General features: G+C 41.5%; 1 protein-coding gene across 17 annotated transcripts in view; it reads left to right on the top strand.

Annotated features, from left to right (window-relative positions):
- The window catches only part of LOC119876629 (rho GTPase-activating protein 27-like), a 52,552-nt gene that overhangs the window by 5,308 nt on the left and 20,639 nt on the right, over positions 1 to 26,605 (top strand). For 12 of the 17 annotated variants that reach the window (XM_038546979.1, XM_038546972.1, XM_038546978.1 and 9 more), the window contains exons 6-9: positions 333 to 400; positions 723 to 813; positions 1,316 to 1,420; positions 25,106 to 25,210. In XM_038546979.1, coding sequence (XP_038402907.1) covers positions 333 to 400; positions 723 to 813; positions 1,316 to 1,420; positions 25,106 to 25,144 — 303 coding nt within the window. In that variant the 3' untranslated portion in view covers positions 25,145 to 25,210. Of the gene's footprint in view, positions 1 to 332; positions 401 to 722; positions 814 to 1,315; positions 1,421 to 1,571; positions 1,683 to 3,391; positions 3,749 to 3,774; positions 3,823 to 5,094; positions 5,185 to 5,626; positions 5,687 to 25,105; positions 25,211 to 25,351; positions 25,609 to 26,605 lie in introns of those variants that run through there. The other 5 variants (XM_038546969.1, XM_038546984.1, XM_038546980.1 and 2 more) reach the window with 5 other exon arrangements.

Here is a 26,605-nt window from a genome sequence, read left to right as displayed (position 1 = left end):
TTGGCAGGACCCCCACAGAAGACACAGGGGCTTCCTGAAGGCTGTGGGGGCCGGGACAGACTTGGGCATGTCTCCCCCACAGGCCCCAGCGACTAGCCTGGGCCTGGGTCTGGGTCATCCCCCACCCCCCAGGGATGCGTGAGGTTGGGAACTGGGAGAAAATCTCTCCTCCTGGGCTGAGAACTGGCACCCCACCTGCACCAGCGGCAAGGAGGGTTCAGTGGTGACTCAGGCCCAGCCTGTAAGGAGTTGCTGGCTGTGGAGGAGACTAGCCTCTGCCCCCTTGTGGCCCAGCCCCTTAACTGCCTCCTCTTTCCCCTTGGCTTTCTAAGATCAAGACTCTGGACAAGGCCGGTGTGCTTCATCGCACCAAGACGGTGGACAAGGGGAAGCGGCTCCGGTAAGAGGCGGCTGCACCCAGACCACGGCAGAGTGGGCCTTAACGATGACATTTACCGAGCCCCTCCCGGCTCTTGTTAATCCTTATAGCAGCTTGCTAAGAAGTCGCATGAGGACACTGAGGCACCTAGAGATAGTAACTTGCCCAGGGTCCCTTGGCTACCAAGTGTTAGAATTGGGAGTCCAGCCCTCACCGTTGGATGGCCCAAGTTGAGCTGTGTTCTTAAGCTCTGTGCCCTGCTCCTGGGGGTGGAAGGGGGCCTCAGCTCAGGGCCAAATGCAAGCCCAGCCCCCCACCCCCCCACTTCCCTACCTCCACCTAGGAAGAAGCACTGGAGTGCCTCCTGGACGGTGCTGGAGGGTGGCGTCCTGACATTCTTCAAGGACTCGAAGGCCTCAGCTGCAGGCGGCCTGGTAAGGCCCAGGCTCCCAGGGTAGGGACACTGCCTGCCCCCCACCTCCAGCCCCATCTGCTCCTGACTCGTGCAGCTCTTTACTTGATCTGGCTTGTCAGAGGCTAGGTCTGCAATAGTGGATCATGAGTGACAAGGGAGCCGGGCCTTGGCAGGGGGTGATGACAGTGGATTCAGCCCATGACAAGCGCTTCCAGCCACCCTGGGCATGGGGAGCAGTCCTTGAGGGTGGCCACTCCAGCCTGGGAGGCAGGCGGACTGGGGACTGGGGCCCCTGCTCCCCGGGACAAGGGCTGTGCCTTTCCCTTTTCCTCTCCTGGGTGGGCAGGCAGCAAAGGACCTGCGAGCCCAGGACCGCTGGGTTCCAGGAACCCTTGGGTGCCCCTTCCCCATTCTGGCCCTTGAGCCAAGGGAGCCTGGTGGATTGGAGGCAGGGGCTGTGGCAGGCCTGTCTGAACTGTGGGCTCCCAGTAACTCTGCTTCCCCCAATGATTCTCCCACAGAGGCAGCCTCCCAAGCTCTCTACCCCTGAGTACACAGTGGAGTTGAGGGGGCCCTCTCTCTCCTGGGCCCCCAAAGAGAAATCTAGCAGGAAGAATGTGCTGGAGGTGAGTGGTAGGGGTTGGGAGGAGAGGGGGCTTACTGGTAGCTTGAGATCCTCACTAGGCCAGCCCCAAGAAGGGGAACCTGGGGAAAGTGGGACTGGAATTCTCAGGACTCAAAGCCAAAGTTGTGCCCACCTTGGGGATCTGACCACAGAGTTTCCGGGATCATGGATTCTGCAGTTCCCTCTCCAGGAACCCAACTACAATCACCAGAAGATGACCAACAATCCAAGGATGAAGGGGGCGAGACTACAAAAAATAGGAGGTGTTTTGAGTCTGTCACCATATCTGCGAGTTCTTTCCTTGTGGCCTATGGGATGTGGGTCTTGTTAGTGAGGCATTTGTTGCCTTTATACTATCTTCTTCTACTTATATTTGTTGTAATTTATATTTTTTAACCTGTATAGAATCTGCTTTGTTTTTAGGTATGGTTGAGGTAGGGGATCTAACATTTTCCCCCTACAGAAAGAACCAGTTACTTTAAAATCTTTTATTGAATTGCTCATTCTTTCTTAACAGATCTAAAATACTATTCTTTTTTTCTTTTGTAAGATTTCATTTATTCATGAGACTCACACACACAGAGACAGAGACATAGGCAGAGAGAAAAGCATGCTCGTCTCAGGGAGCGCAATGTGGGACTTGATCCCCAGACCCGGGTTCACCCTGTGAGTCAAAGGCAGATGCTCTACCACTCAGCACTGAGGCGTCTCTAAAATACTTTTCTTATCTGGACTCTTATCAGTCCAGTTTCCTTTCCCATATCATTCTATATACTTAATTCCAATTGCTTTATAATAACCTATTTTGATGTCTGGTAGAGTTAAGCTCCTGCTCTTTGACCTCCTTTTTCATACATTTCATAGCTAGACTTGCATATCCCTTTACCATATGTCAGCTGGACAGTTTTTATTTTAAAAAAAAGAAAAACTATCTTGGGATTTGAATAGAATTGCATTGAGTTTGAGGAGAATTGACATCTTTGCAATATTCTAGGAACACGGTATCATATATTCATTTCTTAATGTCCTTCAGAAGACTTTTAATGTTTTCATCTCAAAGGTCTTCCCCATTCTTTGCTGTAAATTTATTCCTAGGTACTTTATGTCTTTTATTGATATTTTTAATCTTTTTTAAAGGATTTTATTTATTTATTCATGAGACACACAGAGAGAGAGGCAGAGACACAGGCAGAGGGAGAAGCAGGCTCCATGCAGGGAGCCCGATGTGGGAGTCGATCCCGGGATCCAGGATCACACCCTGGGCTGAAGGCAGGCGCTAAACCATTGAGCCACCCAGGTGTCCTTCCTTTTATTGATATTATAAATGGAACCATTCTTCCATTTGTTAATTAGTTATTTGTGGAACATAAGAAAGCTACTGCATTTTGTATGTTGAGCTCTTGATTTTGTATCTAGCCATCTTACTGAATTCTCATATCACTTCCAGTAAAATTTATTTTTTATTTTTATTTTTTTTTATTTTTTATTTTTTTAAAGATTTCATTTATTCATGAGAGACACAGAGAGAGAAGAAGAGACACAGGGAGAGGGAGAAGTAGGGTCCATTTAGGGACCCTGATGTGGGACTCGATCCCAGGACCCTGGGATCATGCCCTGAGCCAGAGGCAGGTGCTCAACTGCTGAGCAACCCAGATATCCCACTTCCAGTAAATTTAAGTTGATTCTCTTGGGCCTTTTAGGTTGTCCATAATTTCATATGCAAATATGTTCTGTTTCTTCCTTTCCAATACTTAATTTTTCCTATTGCATTGAGATGCCTGGAATCTTTAAAAGAAGTTTTTTTCCTATTGCATTGATTAGGACCTCTTCAGCATGATGAATAGTAACAGGAATAATAGGCATTCTACTCTTGTCCTAGACTTTAAAACAATGTTGCTATTTAGGTTTCTGGTAGATACTTTTCTTTTCTTACTTCTAAGAATTTTTTTCAATTTTTATTTATTTATGATAGTCACACACACAGAGAGAGAGAGGCACAGGAAGAAGCAAGCTCCATGCACGGGGAGCCCAAAGTGGGATTCGATCCTGGGTCTCCAGGATCGCTCCGGGGGCCAAAGGCAGGCACTAAACCGCTGCGCCACCCAGGGATCCCACTTCTAAGAATTTTTAATAGGAATTACCTGTTGGATGTCATCTAAAACAGTCAATAAAATGTATTGCCAGCTGCACACAAGTTCCCAAGTTGGGACTATGGAAGAGTCAAAGGACTACTAAAAAATAGAATTCCTGCCCTCAAAAAAGGCTGAATAAGACTTAAAATACAAAGGAATGAATACAGATTTGGAGGCATGGTCATTGAGATGGGTACCTGTGATATGTTTTCTTCCAAAACAGATATTCTCATAGAGCAGCACCAGTGGAAGATGAAGAAGGAGGCTCAAGGTAAATTGGCAATTATTAAAACAGAATTTCAGAACTAGATTTTAGAACTCCTATTTCACTCCCCTGTTTTACACCCAGGAAACTACCAAAGGCAGAAAGAATATTGATTTAGTCTAATGCTTTGCCTGGATCCAGCAAAATTAGCTTCCCAGACAAATCTGAGTTAGAATGGAACTGACACAGAGCATCTACTGTCACTACTCCTTTAAAGAAAAAGGGTGGAGAGGGGTTGGGTGCACCTGTTCCTGCTGGTACTGACCATCAGGCCTGGCTACAGAGTCTTGGGCTAAGAGGGCTAGTATTCAAGGCTGATGGAAGGCAGAAAAATAGGACTCCTTCCTGTAAAGCGGCAGGAAAACTTCCCTCCTCCTCCTAGTTTTTGATCCACCACTCTCCATTCCCTTTGTCCAGACTCCATAGACTGTTAACTGGGAGAGGCCTTAGGTAATAGTTTGTCTCTTCCTTTTATAATAAGGAAATGGAGAAGAAAGGGAAGGTAAATTGCCCCATGGGCATACTGCTACTGAGTGTCAGAAGATGGTTCCTTTCCAGAGGGGCACTTCTCCTCTGATTATACTGTTCTTGGGCTGTGAGCTACATTTTATGTCACAACTCCGTACATACATACTGTCAAGACATAAGCAGGTTTTTAAAAATATTTTTTAATTTACTCATGAGAGACGCAGAGAGAGAAGCAGAGAGATAGAGGGATGGAAACCAGTACAAGTTTTCTGACAACAGAGACTTTTTAAAAAAATCCTTCTCTACTATAAATTCAATTAATTGTCCTTATCTTCAGTTGCAAAACCCTTTCATAAATTATTTCTTGTCCATCATTTCATCTAAACAAAACTTAAGGTTCTTTAACACATGTTAAAGTTTGGTACTCATGTTTCAAAGCAATATTAATAGTACTGAAAAATAGATTTTTCCTTATTCCTCATTTTTTCATTTTAACAGTAAAACATTTTTAATTCAATAGTAACAGAGCACTGATATATTTCTGGTACTTATTTTTTAAGTTTTTATTTATTTTTAGAGTGAGAGAGCACATGGGGGAAAGGAGGCAGAGGGAAAATGAGAGAATCTTAAGCAGGCTTCATCCCCAGCACAGAGCCCAACACAGGACTCAGTCTCACAACCCTAAGATCATGACCTGAGCCAAAATCCAGAGTCAGACACTTAACCAGCTGAGCCACTCAGGCACTCCAATATTTCTAGTATTTAATGTGCTTTCATATTTTAAATTTCTCACTGTTTCTATTTCCTAAGGTGGAAGGGTTGACGGAAGTAAAGTCAATACTGTTTTAGAAATCACAGGAAAGGAGCTTCAAAGTCTAACAGATAACCTACCAGTTGATGGTGAGCACTGTGAGCATTACTCTGCCTTTCTGCAGAGCTTTACTGAAGAAAGTGTGAATGTGTATATGAAAATTTTTGAAATGAGGATTATTTGATGCTAAAAGGAAATGTCAGTATCTTAGAGTCAAACCCATTCCTAAAATAAAAAGAAATCCTGCCCTATTTTTTAAAATTTAAATTTAGCAATATGTTTTCTTGTAGATAACAAAGGATCCAGGATGTTTGTCTGAGGAATAGTCAAAATGTAGAATAAAAAATTTATGTATTAAGTTTAAAAGTGATCATATGCTTGCTAACCCTTCATTTCTTAGATCCTCCAATCCTGAAACATGTTTTTTTTTATTCTACATGCTTTCCTTGAGTGATTTTAAGAATTCCACTTTTAACCATCTATTTGAACTATCAAATTTTTAAAAATATTTTATTTATTTGTTTGAGACAGAAAGAGTATGAGTGGAGAGGAGGGGCGGAAGGAAGCCTGATGCAGGTCTTGATCCCAGGACTCCAAGCTCGTGACCTGAGCCAAAAGCAGATGCTTAACTGACAGCCACCCAGGTACCCCAAGATATTTTATTCTAAATTTTGTAAGACATTTATATTTCGTCACCCCAAACAGCTGTTCAAACATAATTTTCTTAAAAAACAAAACAAAACAGGGGGGAGGGGCAAGATGGCGGAAGAGTAGGGTCCCCAAATCACCTGTCTCCACCAAATTACCTAGAAAACCTTCCAATCATCCTGAAAATCTGTGAATTCGGCCTGAGAATTAAAGAGAGAACACCTGGAATGCAACAGTGAGAAGAGTTCGCGCTTCTATCAAGGTAGGAAGACGGGGAAAAAGAAATAAAGAAACAAAGGCCTCCAAGGGGGAGGGGCCCCGCGAGGAGCCGGGCTGAAGCCGGGGCGAGTGTCCCCAGGACAGGAGAGCCCCGTCCCGGAGAAGCAGGAGCTGCACCAACCTTCCGGGGCGGAAAGGCCTCCGGGGAGTTGGAGCAGGACCCAGGAGGGAGGGGATGCCCTCGGGCTCCCCGGGACAGTAACAGAAACTGCGCGCCCAGGAGAGTGCGCCGAGCTCCCTAAGGGCTGCAGCGCGCACCGCGGGACCCTGCGGGACCTGGAGCAGCTGGAGGGGCTCCGGCGGCGGCTCCGCAGAGGGGGCTGCACGGCCCCGGGAGCAGCTCGGAGGGGCTCGGGCAGAGGAAGAGGCTCCGTGCGGAGGGGGCTGCGCGGTTCCAGGAGCAGCTCGGAGGGGCTCGGGCGGCGGCTCCGCGGAGGGGGTTGCGCGGCCCGGGAGCGCGAATCCACCAGCGCAGGCTCCGGAGCACAGGGCGCCGGGACACAGCCCAGGATCCGGCCTCCCCCGGGACAGGCAGAGGCCGGGAGGGCCCAGGACAGCGAGGACGCTTCTGCCCGGAGCTGAGCAGATCAGCGGCCCCGCCCCGGAGCCTCCAGGCCCTGCAGACTGAGAGTTCTGGAGTTCCTGCGGGGGCTGAATCCAGGTTTCCAGAGCTGCCCCGCCACTGGGGCTGTTCCTCCTGCGGCCTCACGGGGTAAACAACTCCCACTGAGCCCTGCACCAGGCAGGGGCACAGCAGCTCCCCCAACTGCTAACACCTGAAAATCAGCACAGCAGGCCCCTCCCCCAGAAGACCAGCTAGACTGACTGACAACTTCCAGGGGAAGCCAAGGGACTTAAAGTACACAGAATCAGAAGATACTTCCCCGTGGTTCTTTTTTTTTTTTTTTTTGTTCTGTTTTGTTTTGCTTTTTGATTTGTTTCCTTCCCCCACCCCCCTTTTTTTTCTCCTTTCTTTTTCTTTCTCTTCTTCTTCCCTTTTTTTTTCTTTTTCGTTTTTTTTTTCTTCCTTTTTTTTTCTCTTTCTCTTTTCTTTCCTTCTTTCTCTCCTCTCTTTTTCTCCTTTTCCCAATACAACTTGCTTTTGGCCACTCTGCACTGAGCAAAATGACTAGAAGGAAAACCTCACCTCAAAAGAAAGAATCAGAAACAGTCCTCTCTCCCACAGAGTTACAAAATCTGGATTACAATTCAATGTCAGAAAGCCAATTCAGAAGCACTATTATACAGCTACTGGTGGCTCTAGAAAAAAGCATAAAGGACTCAAGAGACTTCATGACTGCAGAATTTAGAGCTAATCAGGCAGAAATTAAAAATCAATTGAATGAGATGCAATCCAAACTAGAAGTCCTAACGACGAGGGTTAACGAGGTGGAAGAACGAGTGAGTGACATAGAAGACAAGTTGATAGCAAAGAGGGAAACTGAGGAAAAAAGAGACAATTAAAAGACCATGAAGATAGATTAAGGGAAATAAACGACAGCCTGAGGAAGAAAAACTCAAGTTTAATTGGTGTTCCCGAGGGTGTGGAAAGGGACAGAGGGCCAGAATATGTATTTGAACAAATTCTAGCTGAAAACTTTCCTAATCTGGGAAGGGAAACAGGCATTCAGATCCAGGAAATAGAGAGATCCCCCCCTAAAATCAATAAAAACCGTTCAACACCTCGACATTTAATAGTGAAGCTTGCAAATTCCAAAGATAAGGAGAAGATCCTTAAAGCAGCAAGAGACAAGAAATCCCTGACTTTTATGGGGAGGAGTATTAGGGTAACAGCAGACCTCTCCACAGAGACCTGGCAGGCCAGAAAGGGCTGGCAGGATATATTCAGGGTCCTAAATGACAAGAACATGCAACCGAGAATACTTTATCCAGCAAGGCTCTCATTCAAAATGGAAGGAGAGATAAAGAGCTTCCAAGACAGGCAGCAACTAAAAGAATATGTGACCTCCAAACCAGCTCTGCAAGAAATTTTAAGGGGGCCTCTTAAAATTCCCCTTTAAGAAGAAGTTCAGTGGAACAGTCCACAAAAAACAAGGACTGAATAGATATCATGATGACACTAAACTCATATCTCTCAATAGTAACTCTGAATGTGAACGGGCTTAATGACCCCATCAAAAGGCGCAGGGTTTCAGACTGGATAAAAAAGCAGGACCCATCTATTTGCTGTCTACAAGAGACTCATTTTAGACAGAAGGACACCTACAGCCTGAAAATAAAAGGTTGGAGAACCATTTACCATTCGAATGGTCCTCAAAAGAAAGCAGGGGTAGCCATCCTTATATCAGATAAACTAAAATTTACCCCAAAGACTGTAGTGAGAGATGAAGAGGGACACTATATCATACTTAAAGGATCTATTCAACAAGAGGACTTAACAATCCTCAATATATATGCCCCGAATGTGGGAGCTGCCAAATATATCAATCAATTATTAACCAAAGTGAAGAAATACTTAGATAATAATACACTTATACTTGGTGACTTCAATCTAGCTCTTTCTATACTCGATAGGTCTTCTAAGCACAACATCTCCAAAGAAACGAGAGCTTTAAATGATACACTGGACCAGATGGATTTCACAGATATCTACAGAACTTTACATCCAAACTCAACTGAATACACATTCTTCTCAAGCGTACATGGAACTTTCTCCAGAATAGACCACATATTGGGTCACAAATCGGGTCTGAACCGATACCAAAAGATTGGGATCGTCCCCTGCATATTCTCAGACCATAATGCCTTGAAATTAGAACTAAATCACAACAAGAAGTTTGGAAGGACCTCAAACACGTGGAGGTTAAGGACCATCCTGCTAAAAGATGAAAGGGTCAACCAGGAAATTAAGGAAGAATTAAAAAGATTCATGGAAAGTAATGAGAATGAAGATACAACCGTTCAAAATCTTTGGGATGCAGCAAAAGCAGTCCTAAGGGGGAAATACATCGCAATACAAGCATCCATTCAAAAACTGCAAAGAACTCAAATACAAAAGCTAACCTTACACATAAAGGAGCTAGAGAAAAAACAGCAAATAGATCCTACACCCAAGAGAAGAAGGGAGTTAATAAAGATTCGAGCAGAACTCAACGAAATCGAGACCAGAAGAACTGTGGAACAGATCAACAGAACCAGGAGTTGGTTCTTTGAAAGAATTAATAACATAGATAAACCATTAGCCAGCCTTATTAAAAAGAAGAAACAGAAGACTCAAATTAATAAAATCATGAATGAGAAAGAAGAGATCACTACCAACACCAAGGAAATACAAACGATTTTAAAAACATATTATGAACTGCTATACGCCAATAAATTAGGCAATCTAGAAGAAATGGACGCATTCCTGGAAAGCCACAAACTACCAAAACTGGAACAGGAAGAAATAGAAAACCTGAACAGGCCAATAACCAGGGAGGAAATTGAAGCAGTCATCAAAAACCTCCCAAGACACAAGAGTCCAGGGCCAGATGGCTTCCCAGGGGAATTTTATCAAACGTTTAAAGAAGAAACCATACCTATTCTCCTAAAGCTGTTTGGAAAGATAGAAAGAGTTGGAGTACTTCCAAATTCGTTCTATGAGGCCAGCATCACCTTAATTCCAAAACCAGACAAAGACCCCACCAAAAAGGAGTTTACAGACCAATATCCCTGATGAACATGGATGCAAAAATTCTCAACAAGATACTGGCCAATAGGATCCAACAGTACATTAAAAAAATTATTCACCATGACCAAGTAGGATTTATCCCTGGGACACAAGGCTGGTTCAACACCCGTAAAACAATCAATGTGATTCATCATATCAGCAAGAGAAAAACCAAGAACCATATGATCCTCTCATTGGATGCAGAGAAAGCATTTGACAAAATACAGCATCCATTCCTGATCAAAACTCTTCAGAGTGTAGGGATAGAGGGAACATTCCTCGACATCTTAAAAGCCATCTATGAAAAGCCCACAGCAAATATCATTCTCAATGGGGAAGCACTGGGAGCCTTTCCCCTAAGATCAGGAACAAGACAGGGATGTCCACTCTCACCACTGCTGTTCAACATAGTACTGGAAGTCCTAGCCTCAGCAATCAGACAACAAAAAGACATTAAAGGCATTCAAATTGGCAAAGAAGAAGTCAAACTCTCCCTCTTCGCCGATGACATGATACTCTACATAGAAAACCCAAAAGTCTCCACCCCAAGATTGCTAGAACTCATACAGCAATTCGGTAGCATGGCAGGATACAAAATCAATGCCCAGAAGTCAGTGGCATTTCTATACACTAACAATGAGACTGAAGAAAGAGAAATTAAGGAGTCAATCCCATTTACAATTGCACCCAAAAGCATAAGATACCTAGGAATAAACCTAACCAAAGATGTAAAGGATCTATACCCTCAAAACTATAGAACACTTCTGAAAGAAATTGAGGAAGACACAAAGAGATGGAAAAATATTCCATGCTCATGGATTGGCAGAATTAATATTGTGAAAATGTCAATGTTACCCAGGGCAATATACACGTTTAATGCAATCCCTATCAAAATACCATGGACTTTCTTCAGAGAGTTAGAACAAATTATTTTAAGATTTGTGTGGAATCAGAAAAGACCCCGAATAGCCAGGGGAATTTTAAAAAAGAAAACCATATCTGGGGGCATCACAATGCCAGATTTCAGGTTGTACTACAAAGCTGTGGTCATCAAGACAGTGTGGTACTGGCACAAAAACAGACACATAGATCAGTGGAACAGAATAGAGAACCCAGAAGTGGACCCTGAACTTTATGGGCAACTAATATTCGATAAAGGAGGAAAGACTATCCATTGGAAGAAAGACAGTCTCTTCAATAAATGGTGCTGGGGAAAATTGGACATCCACATGCAGAAGAATGAAACTAGACCACTCTCTTTCACCATACACAAAGATAAACTCAAAATGGATGAAAGATCTAAATGTGAGACAAGATTCCATCAAAATCCTAGAGGAGAACACAGGTAACACCCTTTTTGAACTCGGCCACAGTAACTTCTTGCAAGATACATCCACGACGGCAAAAGAAACAAAAGCAAAAATGAACTATTGGGACTTCATCAAGATAAGAAGCTTTTGCACAGCAAAGGATACAGTCAACAAAACTCAAAGACAACCTACAGAATGGGAGAAGATATTTGCAAATGACATATCAGATAAAGGGCTAGTTTCCAAGATCTATGAAGAACTTCTTAAACTCAACACCAAAGAAACAAACAATCCAATCATGAAATGGGCAAAAGACATGAAGAGAAATCTCACAGAGGAAGACATAGACATGGCCAACATACATATGAGAAAATGCTCTGCATCACTTGCCATCAGGGAAATACATATCAAAACCACAATGAGATACCACCTCACACCAGTGAGAATGGGGCAAATTAACAAGGCAGGAAACAACAAATGTTGGAGGGGATGCGGAGAAAAGGGAACCCTCTTACACTGTTGGTGGGAATGTGAACTGATGCAGCCACTCTGGAAAACTGTGTGGAGGTTCCTCAAAGAGTTAAAAATAGACCTGCCCTACGACCCAGCAATTGCACTATTGGGGATTTACCACAAAGATACAGATGCAGTGAAACGCTGGGACACCTGCACCCCAATGTTTATAGCAGCAATGGCCACGATAGCCAAACTGTGGAAGGAGCCTCGGTGTCCAACGAAAGATGAGTGGATAAAGAAGATGTGGTTTATGTATACAATGGAATATTACTCAGCTATTAGAAATGACAAATACCCACCATTTGCTTCAACGTGGATGGAACTGGAGGGTATTATGCTGAGTGAAGTCAGTCAGTCGGAGAAGGACAAACATTATATGTTCTCATTCATTTGGGGAATATAAATAATAGTGAAAGGGATTATAAGGGAAGGGAGAAGAAATGTGTGGGCAATATCAGAAAGGGAGACAGAACGTAAAGACTGCTAACTCTGGGAAACGAACTAGGGGTGGTAGAAGGGGAGGAGGGCGGGGGGTGGGAGTGAATGGGTGACGGGCACTGGGGGTTATTCTGTATGTTAGTAAATTGAACACCAATAAAAAATTAAAAACAAAACAAAACAAATAAAAACATAATTTTCTTAGAAAGAGAGGTAAGCCGGGGGTTGGGGGTGACTGGGTGACGGGCACTGAGGGGGGCACTTGATGGGATGAACACTGGGTGTTATTCTATATGTTAGCAAACGAGCACCAATAATAAATAAATAAATAAATAAATAAATAAATAAATAAACAAACAAACAAACATAATTCTCTTAATCTTATATATTCTATACCTTCTTAAACTGCTCCTTTTTTAAAAAAAGATTTATTTATCTATTCATGAGAGAGACAGAGAGAGAGGCAGAGAAAGAAAAACAAAGCTGGAGATATCACAATTCCATATTTCAAGATATACCATAAAGCTGTGGTAATCAAAACAGTATGATACTGGCACGAAATAGACACATAGATCAATGGAACAGAATAGGGGTCCCAGAAATAAATCCATGATGATATGGTCAATTAATCTATGGCAAAGAAGGCAAGAATATACAATGTGGAATAGTCTCTTCAACAATAGTGTTGGAAAAACTGAACATTGAAACTGGACCACTTTCCAATACCATACACAAAAAGAAACTTAAAATGGGTTAAAAACTGGAATACCTGGGTGGCTCGGTCAGTTAAGCACCTGCCTTCTGCTTGGGTCATGATCCCAGGTTCCTGGGGTCAAGCGATGCATTTGGCTCCCTGCTCACAAGAAGTCTGCTTGTTCTCTCTCTGTCCCTCCCCACTATTGGTGCTCTCTTTCTCTCACTGGTTCTTACATTCTGTCTCAAATAGAAAAATAAAATCTTTTAAAAAATGGATTCAAGGGACACCTGGGTGGCTCAGTGGTTGAGCACCTGCCTTTGGCATGATCCTGCAGTCCTGGGATGGAGTCCCACATCCAGCTCCCTACATGGAGCCTGCTTCTCCCTCTGCTTACATCTCTGCCTCTCTCTGTGTGTCTCTCATGAATAAATGAATAAAATCTTTTAAAAAATGGATTCAAAATCTAAATGTGAAACCTAAAACTATAAAAATCCTGTAAGAGAACACAAGCAGTAATCTCTTTGACATAAGCCATAGCAGTATTTTTCCAGATATGTCTTCTAAGGCAAGGGAGACAAAAGCAAAAATAAACTATTGGGACTACATCAAAATAAAAAGCTTTTGCACAGTGAAGGAAATCATGAACGAAACAGAAAGGCAACCTACCAAATGGGAGAAGATATTTGCAAATGATATATCCAATAAAGGGTTAATATCCGAAATATATAAAGACGTTTTACAACTTAACACCAAAAAACAATCTGATTTAAAAATGGTCAGAGGACCTGAATAGATCTTCCCTGAGGAAGACATACAGGTGGCCAACAGACACATGAAAAGTTATTCAGTATCACTCATCGGGGAAATGCAAATCAAAATCACAATGAAATATCATCACACTTGTCAAACTGGCTAAAATCAAAAACATAAGAAATAACAAGTGTTGGTGAAGATGTGGAGGAAAAGGAACTCTCATTCACTATTGGTGGGAATGTAAATTGATATAGCTGAATACAGAGATTCCTCAAGAAATTAGAAATAGAAATACCATATGATCCAATAATTCTGAGTACTTATTCAAAGAAAACGAAAATGCTAGTTCAAAAATATATATGCACCAGTGATTCTAAGTTGAAGAGTTGAATGGCAATTTGAAAGAATTAGACTCTAAATATGAAGTTATACTAATTGCAAGTTTATTTCACATATTTTTATATTTGCATAGGAGTATTTTAAAAATCTGCTTAAATATCATTCAATAAATATAAACATTCTAAATAATAAGGGAGAAAGTGACTAAATATCCAGGTCTAGATGGTTTTCATATTCTTAATTATAGTTTATACTCTATCTTTTGCAGTAGGACACATGTATATTTAAAATATTTTGCTTAAGAATAATGGGTAATAATCCCCTAATTTAATTTGTTATATATAGAAAAGGAAAGTTACTATGTGGTGTGTATAAGAATACATCAGGCAATTGGATCAAGAGTCTTCCACAACTGTCCACTATCTCTGAAATTTATTTACTCAGCAAAGCAGTTTTTCTAAACTCTGAAGTAATAGTAGAGAGTGTACTTTAAATATCTTTGTACCTCTAGCATATTTCAAATATTAGGTATGTAACTTGAGGGAAATGCTCTTCTCTGACAACTTTGCACATCTCCACATAGGCCACATCAATACATCTTGACACAAATCTAACCTGAGTCTTTGTTGAAAGCTTCATGATGCCTCCTGGAACAAGGGGACATAAGCAGCCTTATGAGAAGCTGCCACCAAACAGTTTCTCCATCTGCTTCCCCATCTGCAGGAGATTGTTACAAGGTCATTGCTCCTTCATCTCCCTAAGTTCAATTGAACTCAGACTTCACACCCCTCTCCCTTAGGGTACACAGTTGCAGATTTCTGTGTAAGTCCATAAAACTGGTTGCTTATAGTGTTGAGTGAGCTCCTTGGTATCAGAAGATCTCATTGTATGTGCCACCAGTCATCTGGCCCAGCTGGTTCAGTGATGTACCTAGGACTAAAGAGGCAGAGATCCAACACCATGCTGATCTTGCTTCTCATTTATAAGTAATTAACTGTCTTAATCCATTTGGGCTTATTGTCTCATTACCATCAAAATCTGCAGAAATGCGACAAGCCAACCTGACAGATTCAGATTCAGTGGTCATCTTGATGACCGGTTAAACACTACACCACTGCCTAGGGACTTCTTGGCCACTTGTCAGTAACTAATATATGACTAAATAAATAAAAGTAGTGGAAAGTAAGAAAGGAAGGGAAATTTGCCTATAATGAGATGATTAAATCTTTTTAACAGTTGCTTCAAAGGTATACCAATAATGCATCACTAGCTATTCCATGATTATCATAGTAATTGAAGACTTAGATTGGGAGTATATGAAAGATTGTAAAAGTATTATCATTTTTCCATTTATTATATGATGATACGTAGGCTTTATGGCCATACCATAATTGAGCAAGGTCATAGAATATGGTCAACATCAGTAATGGTTTCTCCCATGTTTATAAAGTAAGATAAATCTAAATAACTCAGAAGTATATATTGTCAGTCTGTAGACTCCATCATCTAGGGAAGAGTTGGCAATGTTTCTGTAAAGGCCAGATAATAATTATTTTAGGCTTTGTGGACGATATGATCTCTATCATCAATTCAATTTTGCTGTTGTGCAATAGCAGCCATAAACAATGTGTAAACAAATGAGTGTGTCTGTGTTCCAATAAGATTTTATTTATGTAGGTTGTCTTTTACTTTTTTTTTTGTCTTTTACTTTTGTTGACTGTTTCTTTTGCTGTGCAAAAGCTTCTTATCTTGATGAAGTCCCAATAGTTCATTTTTGCTTTTGTTTCTCTTGCCTTCATGGATGTATCTTGCAAGAAGTTACTGTGACCAAGTTCAAAAAGGGTGTTACCTGTGTTCTCCTCTAGGATTTTGATGGATTCTTGTCTCACATTAAGATCTTTCATCCACTTTGAGTTTATCTTTGTGTATGGTGTAAGAGAATGATCTAGTTTCATTCTTCTGCATGTGGCTGTCCAATTTTTCCCAGCACCATTTATTGAAGAGACTGTCCTTTTTCCAGTGGATAGTCTTTCCTCCTTTGTCGAATATTAGTTGACCATAAAGTTGAGGGTCCACTTCTGGATTCTCTATTCTGTTCCATTGATCTATGTGTCTGTTTTTGTGCCAGTACCACACTGTCTTGATGATCACAGCTTTTAGTACAACCTGAAATCTGGCATTGTGATGCCCCCAGATATGGTTTTCTTTTTAAAAATTCCCCTGGCTATTCGGGGTCTTTTCTGATTCCACACAAATCTTAAGATGATTTGTTCCAACTCTCTGAAGAAAGTCCATGGTATTTTGATAGGGGTTGCATTAAATGTGTAAATTGCCCTGGGAAGCATTGACATTTTCACAATATTAATTCTTCCAATCCATGAGCATGGAATATTTTTCCATCTCTTTGTGTCTTCCTAAGGTTCCTTCAGAAGTGTTCTATAGTTTTTAGGGTATAGATCCTTTACCCCTTCGGTTAGGTTTATTCATAGGTATCTTATGCTTTTGGGTGCAATTGTAAATGGGATTGACTCCTTAATTTCTCTTTCTTCAGTCTCATTGTCAAGTGTATAGAAAGATATTTGCAAATGACGTATCAGATAAAGGACTAGTATCCAAGATCTATAAAGAACTTATTAAACTCAACAGCAAAGAAACCAACAATCCAATCATGAAATGGGCAAAAGACATGAACAGAAATCTCACAGAGGAAGAAGACATAGACAGGGCCAACAAGCACATGAGAAAATGCTCCGCATCCCTTGCCATCAGCGAAATCAAAACCACAATGAGATACCACCTCACACCAGTGAGAATCGGGAAAATTAACAAGGCAGGAAACAACAAATGTTGGAGAGGATGTGGAGAAAGGGGAACCCTCTTGCACTGTTGGTGGGAATGTGAACTGGTGCAGCCACTCTGGAGGTTCCTCAAAGAATTAAAAATAGATCTGCCCTACAACCCAGCAATTGCACTGCTGGGGATTTACCCCCAAAGATACAGAGGCAATGAAATGCTGGGACACCTGCACCCCGATGTTTCTAGCAGCAATGTCCACAATAGCCAAAATGTGGAAGGAGCCTCGGTGTCCATCGAAAGATGAATGGATAAAGAAGATGTGGTGTATGTATACAATGGAATATAACTCAGCCATTAGAAACGACAAATACCCACCATTTGCTTTGATGTGGATGGAACTGGAGGGTATTATGCTGAGTGAAATTAGTCAATCAGAGAAGGACAAACTTTATATGGTCTCATTCATTTGGGGAATATAAAAAATAGTGAAAGGGAGTAAAGGGGAAAGGAGAAAAATTGAGTGGGAAATATCAGAAAGGGAGACAGAACATGAGAGACACCTAACTCTGGGAAACGAACAAGGGGTGGTAGAAAGGGAGGTGGGCTGGGGGTGGGGGTGACTGGGTAACCAGCACTGAGGGGAGCACTTGACGGGATGAGCATTGGGTGTTATTCTATATGTTGGCAAATTGAGCACCAATAAATAAATAAATAAATAAAAATAAATAAATCAGGATCCAAATTTTAAAAAAAGATTTTATTTATAGACACTAAAATTTGAAATTTATATAAATTTTATGTGTCACAAATAATATCCTTTTGGGGTTTTCAACCATTTAAAAATGTAAAAATGATTCTTAGCTCATGGACCATATAAAAATAGGTGGTGAAAATGTAAAAAGATACATGTACCTTAGAAAAAAAATAGATGGTGGGCTGAATTTGGCTAGTGTTCCATAGTTTATCAACCTCTAATAGGGAATAGGGCACATGTTCTATTACAGAGTTTCTAAAAGCCAGGATTTATAAGTTTAAGATTGAGATAGGGCACAATGAGAAAAAGTAGACTTTCACAATATAAGGGTTTCATACTTTGTTTCTCTGAGTCTGGATCACCTTATTATTCTTATTTTTACCCATTCTTATAGGTTATGGGAAGGTTGATTTTGATAAGTTGATGGATGGAGTGAAAACTCTTACAGGTGAGAAGTTAATATTAATCTAAGAGTATACGTTTTACTCAAAATTATATTTCAAAGATTTTTTTATTTCTTTGTTTATTCTACCATTTTGTCTTTTATTTTATAGAATTTTTTAAAGATTTTATTTATTTATTCATGAGAGACACAGGGAGAGGTAGAGACATAGCAGAGGGAGAAGTAGGCTCCCTACAAGGAGCCCGATATGGAATTTGATTCCGGTACCCTGGGATCACACCCTGAGCCAAAGGCAGACGCTCAACTCCTGAGCTGCCCAGGTGTACCTGATAGAATTTTTTATTTTTTATTTTATTTTTTATTTTTTTGCCTTGGTCCACATTTTATTTTTTTTTCTCTTTTTTTTTTATTGGTGTTCAATTTACTAACATACAGAATAACCCCCAGTGCCCGTCACCCATTCACTCCCACCCCCCGCCCTCCTCCCCTTCTACCACCCCTAGTTCGTTTCCCAGAGTTAGCAGTCTTTACGTTCTGTCTCCCTTTCTGATATTTCCCACACATTTCTTCCCCCTTCCCTTATATTCCTTTTCACTATTATTTATATTCCCCAAATGAATGAGAACATATAATGTTTGTCCTTCTCCGACTGGCTTACTTCACTCAGCATAATACCCTCCAGTTCCATCCACGTTGAAGCAAATGGTGGGTATTTGTCATTTCTAATAGCTGAGTAATATTCCATTCTATACATAAACCACATCTTCTTTATCCACTCATCTTTCGTTGGACACCGAGGCTCCTTCCACAGTTTGGCTATCGTGGCCATTGCTGCTAGAAACATCGGGGTGCAGGTGTCCCGGCGTTTCATTGCATTTGTATCTTTGGGGTAGATCCCCAACAGTGCAATTGCTGGGTCGTAGGGCAGGTATATTTTTAACTCTTTGAGGAACCTCCACACAGTTTTCCAGAGTGGCTGCACCAGTTCACATTCCCACCAACAGTGTAAGAGGGTTCCCTTTTCTCCGCATCCTCTCCAACATTTGTTGTTTCCTGCCTTGTTAATTTTCCCCATTCTCACTGGTGTGAGGTGGTATCTCATTGTGGTTTTGATTTGTATTTCCCTGATGGCAAGTGATGCAGAGCATTTTCTCATGTGCATGTTGGCCATGTCTATGTCTTCCTCTGTGAGATTTCTGTTCATGTCTTTTGCCCATTTCATGATTGGATTGTTTGTTTCTTTGGTGTTGAGTTTAAGAAGTTCTTTATAGATCTTGGAAACTAGCCCTTTATCTGATATGTCATTTGCAAATATCTTCTCCCATTCTGTAGGTTGTCTTTTAGTTTTGTTGACTGTATCCTTTGCTGTGCAAAAGCTTCTTATCTTGATGAAGTCCCAATAGTTCATTTTTGCTTTTGTTTCTTTTGCCTTCGTGGATGTATCTTGCAAGACATTACTGTGCCCGAGTTCAAAAAGGGTGTTGCCTGTGTTCTTCTCTAGGATTTTGATGGAATCTTGTCTCACATTTAGATCTTTCATCCATTTTGAGTTTATCTTTGTGTATGGTGAAAGAGAGTGATCTAGTTTCATTCTTCTGCATGTGGATGTCCAATTTTCCCAGCACCATTTATTGAAGAGACTGTCTTTCTTCCAATGGATAGTCTTTCCTCCTTTATCGAATATTAGTTGCCCATAAAGTTCAGGGTCCACTTCTGGATTCTCTATTCTGTTCCACTGATCTATGTGTCTGTTTTTGTGCCAGTACCACACTGTCTTGATGACCACAGCTTTGTAGTACAACCTGAAATCTGGCATTGTGATGCCCCCAGATATGGTTTTCTTTTTTAAAATTCCCCTGGCTATTCGGGGTCTTTTCTGATTCCACACAAATCTTAAAATAATTTGTTCTAACTCTCTGAAGAAAGTCCATGGTATTTTGATAGGGATTGCATTAAACGTGTATATTGCCCTGGGTAACATTGACATTTTCACAATATTAATTCTGCCAATCCATGAGCATGGAATATTTTTCCATCTCTTTGTGTCTTCCTCAATTTCTTTCAGAAGTGTTCTATAGTTTTGAGGGTATAGATCCTTTACATCTTTGGTTAGGTTTATTCCTAGGTATCTTATGCTTTTGGGTGCAATTGTAAATGGGATTGACTCCTTAATTTCTCTTTCTTCAGTCTCATTGTTAGTGTATAGAAATATCACTGATTTCTGGGCATTGATTTTGTATCCTGCCATGCTACCGAATTGCTGTATGAGTTCTAGCAATCTTGGGGTGGAGACTTTTGGGTTTTCTATGTAGAGTATCATGTCATCGGCGAAGAGGGAGAGTTTGACTTCTTCTTTGCCAATTTGAATGCCTTTAATGTCTTTTTGTTGTCTGATTGCTGAGGCTAGGACTTCCAGTACTATGTTGAACAGCAGTGGTGAGAGTGGACATCCCTGTCTTGTTCCTGATCTTAGGGGAAAGGCTCCCAGTGCTTCCCCATTGAGAATGATATTTGCTGTGAGCTTTTCATAGATGGCTTTTAAGATGTCGAGGAATGTTCCCTCTATCCCTACACTCTGAAGAGTTTTGATCAGGAATGGATGCTGTATTTTGTCAAATGCTTTCTCTGCATCTAATGAGAGGATCATATGGTTCCTGGTTTTTCTCTTGCTGATATGATGAATCACATTGATTGTTTTACGGGTGTTGAACCAGCCTTGTGTCCCAGGGATAAATCCTACTTGGTCATGGTGAATAATTTTCTTAATGTATTGTTGGATCCTATTGGCCAGTATCTTGTTGAGAATTTTTGCATCCATGTTCATCAGGGATATTGGTCTATAATTCTCCTTTTTGGTGGGGTCTTTGTCTGGTTTTGGAATTAAGGTGATGCTGGCCTCATAGAACGAATTTGGAAGTACTCCATCTCTTTCTATCTTTCCAAACAGCTTTAGGAGAATAGGTATGGTTTCTTCTTTAAATGTTTGATAAAATTCCCCTGGGAAGCCATCTGGCCCGGGACTCTTGTGCCTTGGGAGGTTTTTGATGACTGCTTCAATTTCCTCCCTGGTTATTGGCCTGTTCAGGTTTTCTATTTCTTCCTGTTCCAGTTTTGGTAGTTTGTGGCTTTCCAGGAATGCGTCCATTTCTTCTAGATTGCCTAATTTATTGGCGTATAGCTGTTCATAATATGTTTTTAAAATTGTTTGTATTTCCTTGGTGTTGGTAGTGATCTCTCCTTTCTCATTCATGATTTTATTAATTTGAGTCTTCTCTCTCTTCTTTTTAATAAGGCTGGCTAATGGTTTATCTATCTTGTTAATTCTTTCAAAGAACCAACTCCTGGTTTTGTTGATCTGTTCCACAGTTCTTCTGGTCTCGATTTCGTTGAGTTCTGCTCGAATCTTTATTAACTCCCTTCTTCTCTTGGGTGTAGGATCTATTTGCTGTTTTTTCTCTAGCTCCTTTATGTGTAAGGTTAGCTTTTGTATTTGAGTTCTTTGCAGTTTTTGAATGGATGCTTGTATTGCGATGTATTTCCCCCTTAGGACTGCTTTTGCTGCATCCCAAAGATTTTGAATGGTTGTGTCTTCATTCTCATTAGTTTCCATGAATCTTTTTAATTCTTCCTTAATTTCCTGGTTGACCCTTTTATCTTTTAGCAGGATGGTCCTTAACCTCCACGTGTTTGAGGTCCTTCCAAACTTCTTGTTGTGATTTAGTTCTAATTTCAAGGCATTATGGTCTGAGAATATGCAGGGGACAATCCCAATCTTTTGGTATCGGTTCAGACCCGATTTGTGACCCAATATGTGGTCTATTCTGGAGAAAGTTCCATGTGCGCTTGAGAAGAATGTGTATTCAGTTGAGTTTGGATGTAAAGTTCTGTAGATATCTGTGAAATCCATCTGGTCCAGTGTATCATTTAAAGCTCTCGTTTCTTTGGAGATGTTGTGCTTAGAAGACCTATCGAGTATAGAAAGCGCTAGGTTGAAGTCACCAAGTATAAGTGTATTATTATCTAAGTATTTCTTCACTTTGGTTAATAATTGATTGATATATTTGGCAGCTCCCACATTCGGGGCATATATATTGAGGATTGTTAAGTCCTCTTGTTGAATAGATCCTTTAAGTATGATATAGTGTCCCTCTTCATCTCTCACTACAGTCTTTGGGGTAAATTTTAGTTTATCTGATATAAGGATGGCTACCCCTGCTTTCTTTTGAGGACCATTCGAATGGTAAATGGTTCTCCAACCTTTTATTTTCAGGCTGTAGGTGTCCTTCTGTCTAAAATGAGTCTCTTGTAGACAGCAAATAGATGGGTCCTGCTTTTTTATCCAGTCTGAAACCCTGCGCCTTTTGATGGGGTCATTAAGCCCGTTCACATTCAGAGTTACTATTGAGAGATATGAGTTTAGTGTCATCATGATATCTATTCAGTCCTTGTTTTTGTGGACTGTTCCACTGAACTTCTTCTTAAAGGGGAATTTTAAGAGTCCCCCTTAGAATTTCTTGCAGAGCTGGTTTGGAGGTCACATATTCTTTTAGTTGCTGCCTGTCTTGGAAGCTCTTTATCTCTCCTTCCATTTTGAATGAGAGCCTTGCTGGATAAAGTATCCTTGGTTGCATGTTCTTTTCATTTAGGACCCTGAATATATCCTGCCAGCCCTTTCTGGCCTGCCAGGTCTCTGTGGAGAGGTCTGCTGTTACCCTAATACTCCTCCCCATAAAAGTCAGGGATTTCTTGTCTCTTGCTGCTTTAAGGATCTTCTCCTTATCTTTGGAATTTGCAAGCTTCACTATTAAATGTCGAGGTGTTGAACGGTTTTTATTGATTTTAGGGGGGGATCTCTCTATTTCCTGGATCTGAATGCCTGTTTCCCTTCCCAGATTAGGAAAGTTTTCAGCTAGAATTTGTTCAAATACATATTCTGGCCCTCTGTCCCTTTCGGCGCCCTCGGGAACCCCAATTAAACGTAGGTTTTTCTTTCTCAGGCTGTCGTTTATTTCCCTTAATCTATCCTCATGGTCTTTTAATTGTTTGTCTCTTTTTTCCTCAGTTTCCCTCTTTGCTATCAACTTGTCTTCTATGTCACTCACTCGTTCTTCCACCTCGTTAACCCTCGTCGTTAGGACTTCTAGTTTGGATTGCATCCCATTCAATTGATTTTTAATTTCTGCCTGATTAGCTCTAAATTCTGCAGTCATGAAGTCTCTTGAGTCCTTTATGCTTTTTTCTAGAGCCACCAGTAGCTGTATAATAGTGCTTCTGAATTGGCTTTCTGACATTGAATTGTAATCCAGATTTTGTAACTCTGTGGGAGAGAGGACTGTTTCTGATTCTTTCTTTTGAGGTGAGGTTTTCCTTCTAGTCATTTTGCTCAGTGCAGAGTGGCCAAAAGCAAGTTGTATTGGGAAAAAGAGAAAAAGAGAGGAGAGAAAGAAGGAAAGAAAAGAGAAAGAGAAAAAAAAGGGAAGAAAAAAAACGAAAAAAAAAAGAGAGAAGAAAAAGAGAAAGAAAAAGGAGAAAAAAAAAAGGGGGGTGGGGGAAGGAAACAAATCAAAAAGCAAAACAAAACAAAACAGACAAACAAAAAAAAAGAACCACCGGGGAGTATCTTCTGATTCTGTGTACTTTAAGTCCCTTGGCTTCTCCTGGAAGTTGTCAGTCTAGCTGGTGTTCTGGGGGAGGGGCCTGTTGTGCTGATTTTCAGGTGTTAGCAGTTGGGGGAACTGCTGTGCCCCTGCCTGGTGCAGGGCTCAGTGGGGGTTGTTTACCCCGTGAGGCCGCAGGAGGAACAGCCCCAGTGGCGGGGCCAGCTCTGGAAACCTGGATTCAGCTCCGGCAGGAACTCCGTCTGCAGGGCCTGGAGGCTCCGGGCGGGGCCGCTGATCTGCTCAGCTCGGGGCAGGAGCGTCCTTGCTGTCCTGGGCCCTCCCGGCCTCTGCCTGTCCTGGGGGGAGGCCGGATCCTGGGCTGTGTCCCGGCGCCCTGTGCTCCGGAGCCTGCGCTGGTGGATTCGCGCTCCCGGGCCGCGCAACCCCCTCCGCGGAGCCGCCGCCCGAGCCCCTCCGAGCTGCTCCTGGAACCGCGCAGCCCCCTCCGCACGGAGCCTCTTCCTCTGCCCGAGCCCCTCCGAGCTGCTCCCGGGGCCGCGCAACCCCCTCCGCGGAGCCGCCGCCCGAGCCCCTCCGAGCTGCTCCTGGAACCGCGCAGCCCCCTCCGCACGGAGCCTCTTCCTCTGCCCGAGCCCCTCTGAGCTGCTCCTGGAACCGCGCAGCCCCTTCCGCACGGAGCCTCTTCCTCTGCCCGAGCCCCCCCGAGCTGCTCCCGCCCTGCAGCCCCCTCCGCGGAGCCGCCGCCCGAACCCCTCCGAGCTGCTCCGGGTCCCGCCGGGTCCCCCGAGCGTGCTGCAGCCCTTAGGGAGCTCGGCGCACTCTCCTGGGCGCAGTTGCTGTTACTGTCCCCGGGAGCCCGAGGGCATCCCCGCCCTCCTGGGTCCTGCTCCACCTCCCCGCGAGCCCCTTTCCCCCCCGGGAAGGTTGGTGCAGCTCCTGCTCCTCCGGGATGGGGCTCTCCTGTCCTGGGGACACTCGCCCCGGCCTCAGCCCGGCTCCTCCTGGGCCCCTCCCCCTTGGAGGCCTTTGTTTCTTTACTTCTTTTTCCCCGTCTTCCTACCTTGATGGAAGCGCGAACTCTTCTCACTGTTGCATTCCAGGTGTTCTCTCTTTAATTCTCAGGCCGAATTCATAGATTTTCAGGATGATTGGAAGGTTTTCTAGGTAATTTGGTGGAGACAGGTGATTTGGGGACCCTACTCTTCCGCCATCTTGCTCCTCCCCCTGATAGAATTTTTTAAATCTTACTTCTTAGAATTAGGATTTTGATTGTCTACACCTTAGTATTAACAATTTCAGTTCTGTGTCTGGGTACCAAATTCTTTGTTTTTTGAATTTGACATTAATATATCACTTTCTATGTTCGGGGGGGAATACTCTAAATCAAATCAATAAATAGTAAAGTGCTAATAAAGATATAGGTGATTATATTATTTAAAGATGATCAGAAACATTGTCTAATCTGATGACAGAATCATTTGGATCAATCCTAACAAAATCCTAATTCACTAGAAAATATGTAATCCTTATTTTCTTGTGTTGATAGTTCACTTTTTGTAATTGTGTTATTTTATATCCATTAGATATGACATCATGGTCATTTTAGTAGTGTTAAGGGAAGGGATTTATTTACATGAAAGCTACTAGTTATATAATTGGATATGTCACACTCTGCTTTCATCAAGCAGTAAAATTCACATGGAACAGACTGAGTTGATTTTTTTTCACATTTTGAAATTAGGTCATTCTTAAAGTTCTTATCTAATTCCATCTTGTGTTTTTGAAGGAGGGGAAATTGATGTCAGTGATGTGGGAAATCATCTAGGAAACACAGGAATAGAGGTCACAAGAAAGTAATGGTTGACGCTGCTGAAAAATCTACCAATAAATGGTAAGAAAGAATTTCGATACTACTATAGACTTTAAGAGAACTTACTGTTACATATTTGTGAAAAGTTTAAAATTTTTTCTTTATTTGATCATGGAAAAAAGAATACGTATCTTGAAACAGCATGATTTTGTTCTGCCTCAGAATGAAGAAGTTCCATCTCAGTTTAGGAATAACAAAAACAACAGTCATGAATTCTGCCATTAAGGAGAAAAAAAATCATATTGTCACTTTTGAGTCCTCTGAGAGGCAAAAAATTAAACTGTGAACATGAGAACAAAGTAGGTGCTAGAGGTGAAGAAAGACAAGTCAAAAGGAGAAATGAAAAAAATATACTTCAGTATGGGCATTAGCCAAGAGCAGCTGCCTCTACTGCTAATGAGCTGGTGGAATATCTGCATTGTGAGTCTTCTTTTTTTCTTGATTTTATTATTTTAGAGTAAATTGGATATTTCTAGTGTAAGTAATCAAATATATCTTTTTAAAATTCTAGCTCCTATATTTTACCTTAGTGGATTTCTACATAATTTGTGACCCTTGTGCAATTTCTTAAAGCAAGTGGAAAGATCTATCAAAATAGACTGATGAGTGGTATTAAGTCTCTTAGTGGTGAGTAAGAATTGTGAGAAAATACAAATAGATCTGAAGTCTCTCAAGTTTTTTATTTCCACTCTTCCCTAGTCATTAAATTTTGAATGTTACTGGGCATCTTTATTGATCTTATGCTCCTTCATAAGACTATTTATAATTTGCTATTGTATTTTTATTTTTGTGTGCTGGGAAGAAGTCTCCGTACTCTTAGGGAATTTTTTGGACTTTGAAGAATAAAAATGAATGTTTTTTTAAAAAAAGGAATGGCTCAATTATGCAGGTAATTTGGTCATTAGTAGAAATAATCACAAGTTTCAGTTAACAAAAATAAACTTCACTTATTGATCAAAAAAATATAAAAGCTGTCATCTCCATATGACTCCAATACTGAATTGACTATACAGTAGTCTCCCCTTATCCACAGGAGATGTGTTCTAAGATCTCCAGTGGATCCCTGAAACCCTGGATAGTACTGAACCCTATATATACTATATTTTTTCATATATATATATGTGTGTGTGTGTGTATAAATATATAAAACATAAACTATGTTTCTTCATATATATATGCCTATGATAAAGTTTAATTTACAAGCACAGTAAGGGATTAATAATAATAATAGAACAGTTATAACAATATACTATAATAAAAGTTATATGAATGTGGTCTCTCTCTCTCTCTCTCTCAAAATATCCTATTGTACTGTGCTCACCCTTCTCTCTTGTGATGATGTGAGGTGGTAAAATGCCTACCATGATGAGATGAAGGGACATGGATGACGTAGGCATTGTGACGTAGCATTAGGCT

The sequence above is a fragment of the Canis lupus genome, chromosome 9 (genome assembly GCF_011100685.1).
Source record: "Canis lupus familiaris isolate Mischka breed German Shepherd chromosome 9, alternate assembly UU_Cfam_GSD_1.0, whole genome shotgun sequence".
Taxonomy (NCBI): Eukaryota; Metazoa; Chordata; class Mammalia; order Carnivora; family Canidae; genus Canis; species Canis lupus.
This window is presented reverse-complemented; position numbering and strand designations above follow the sequence as displayed.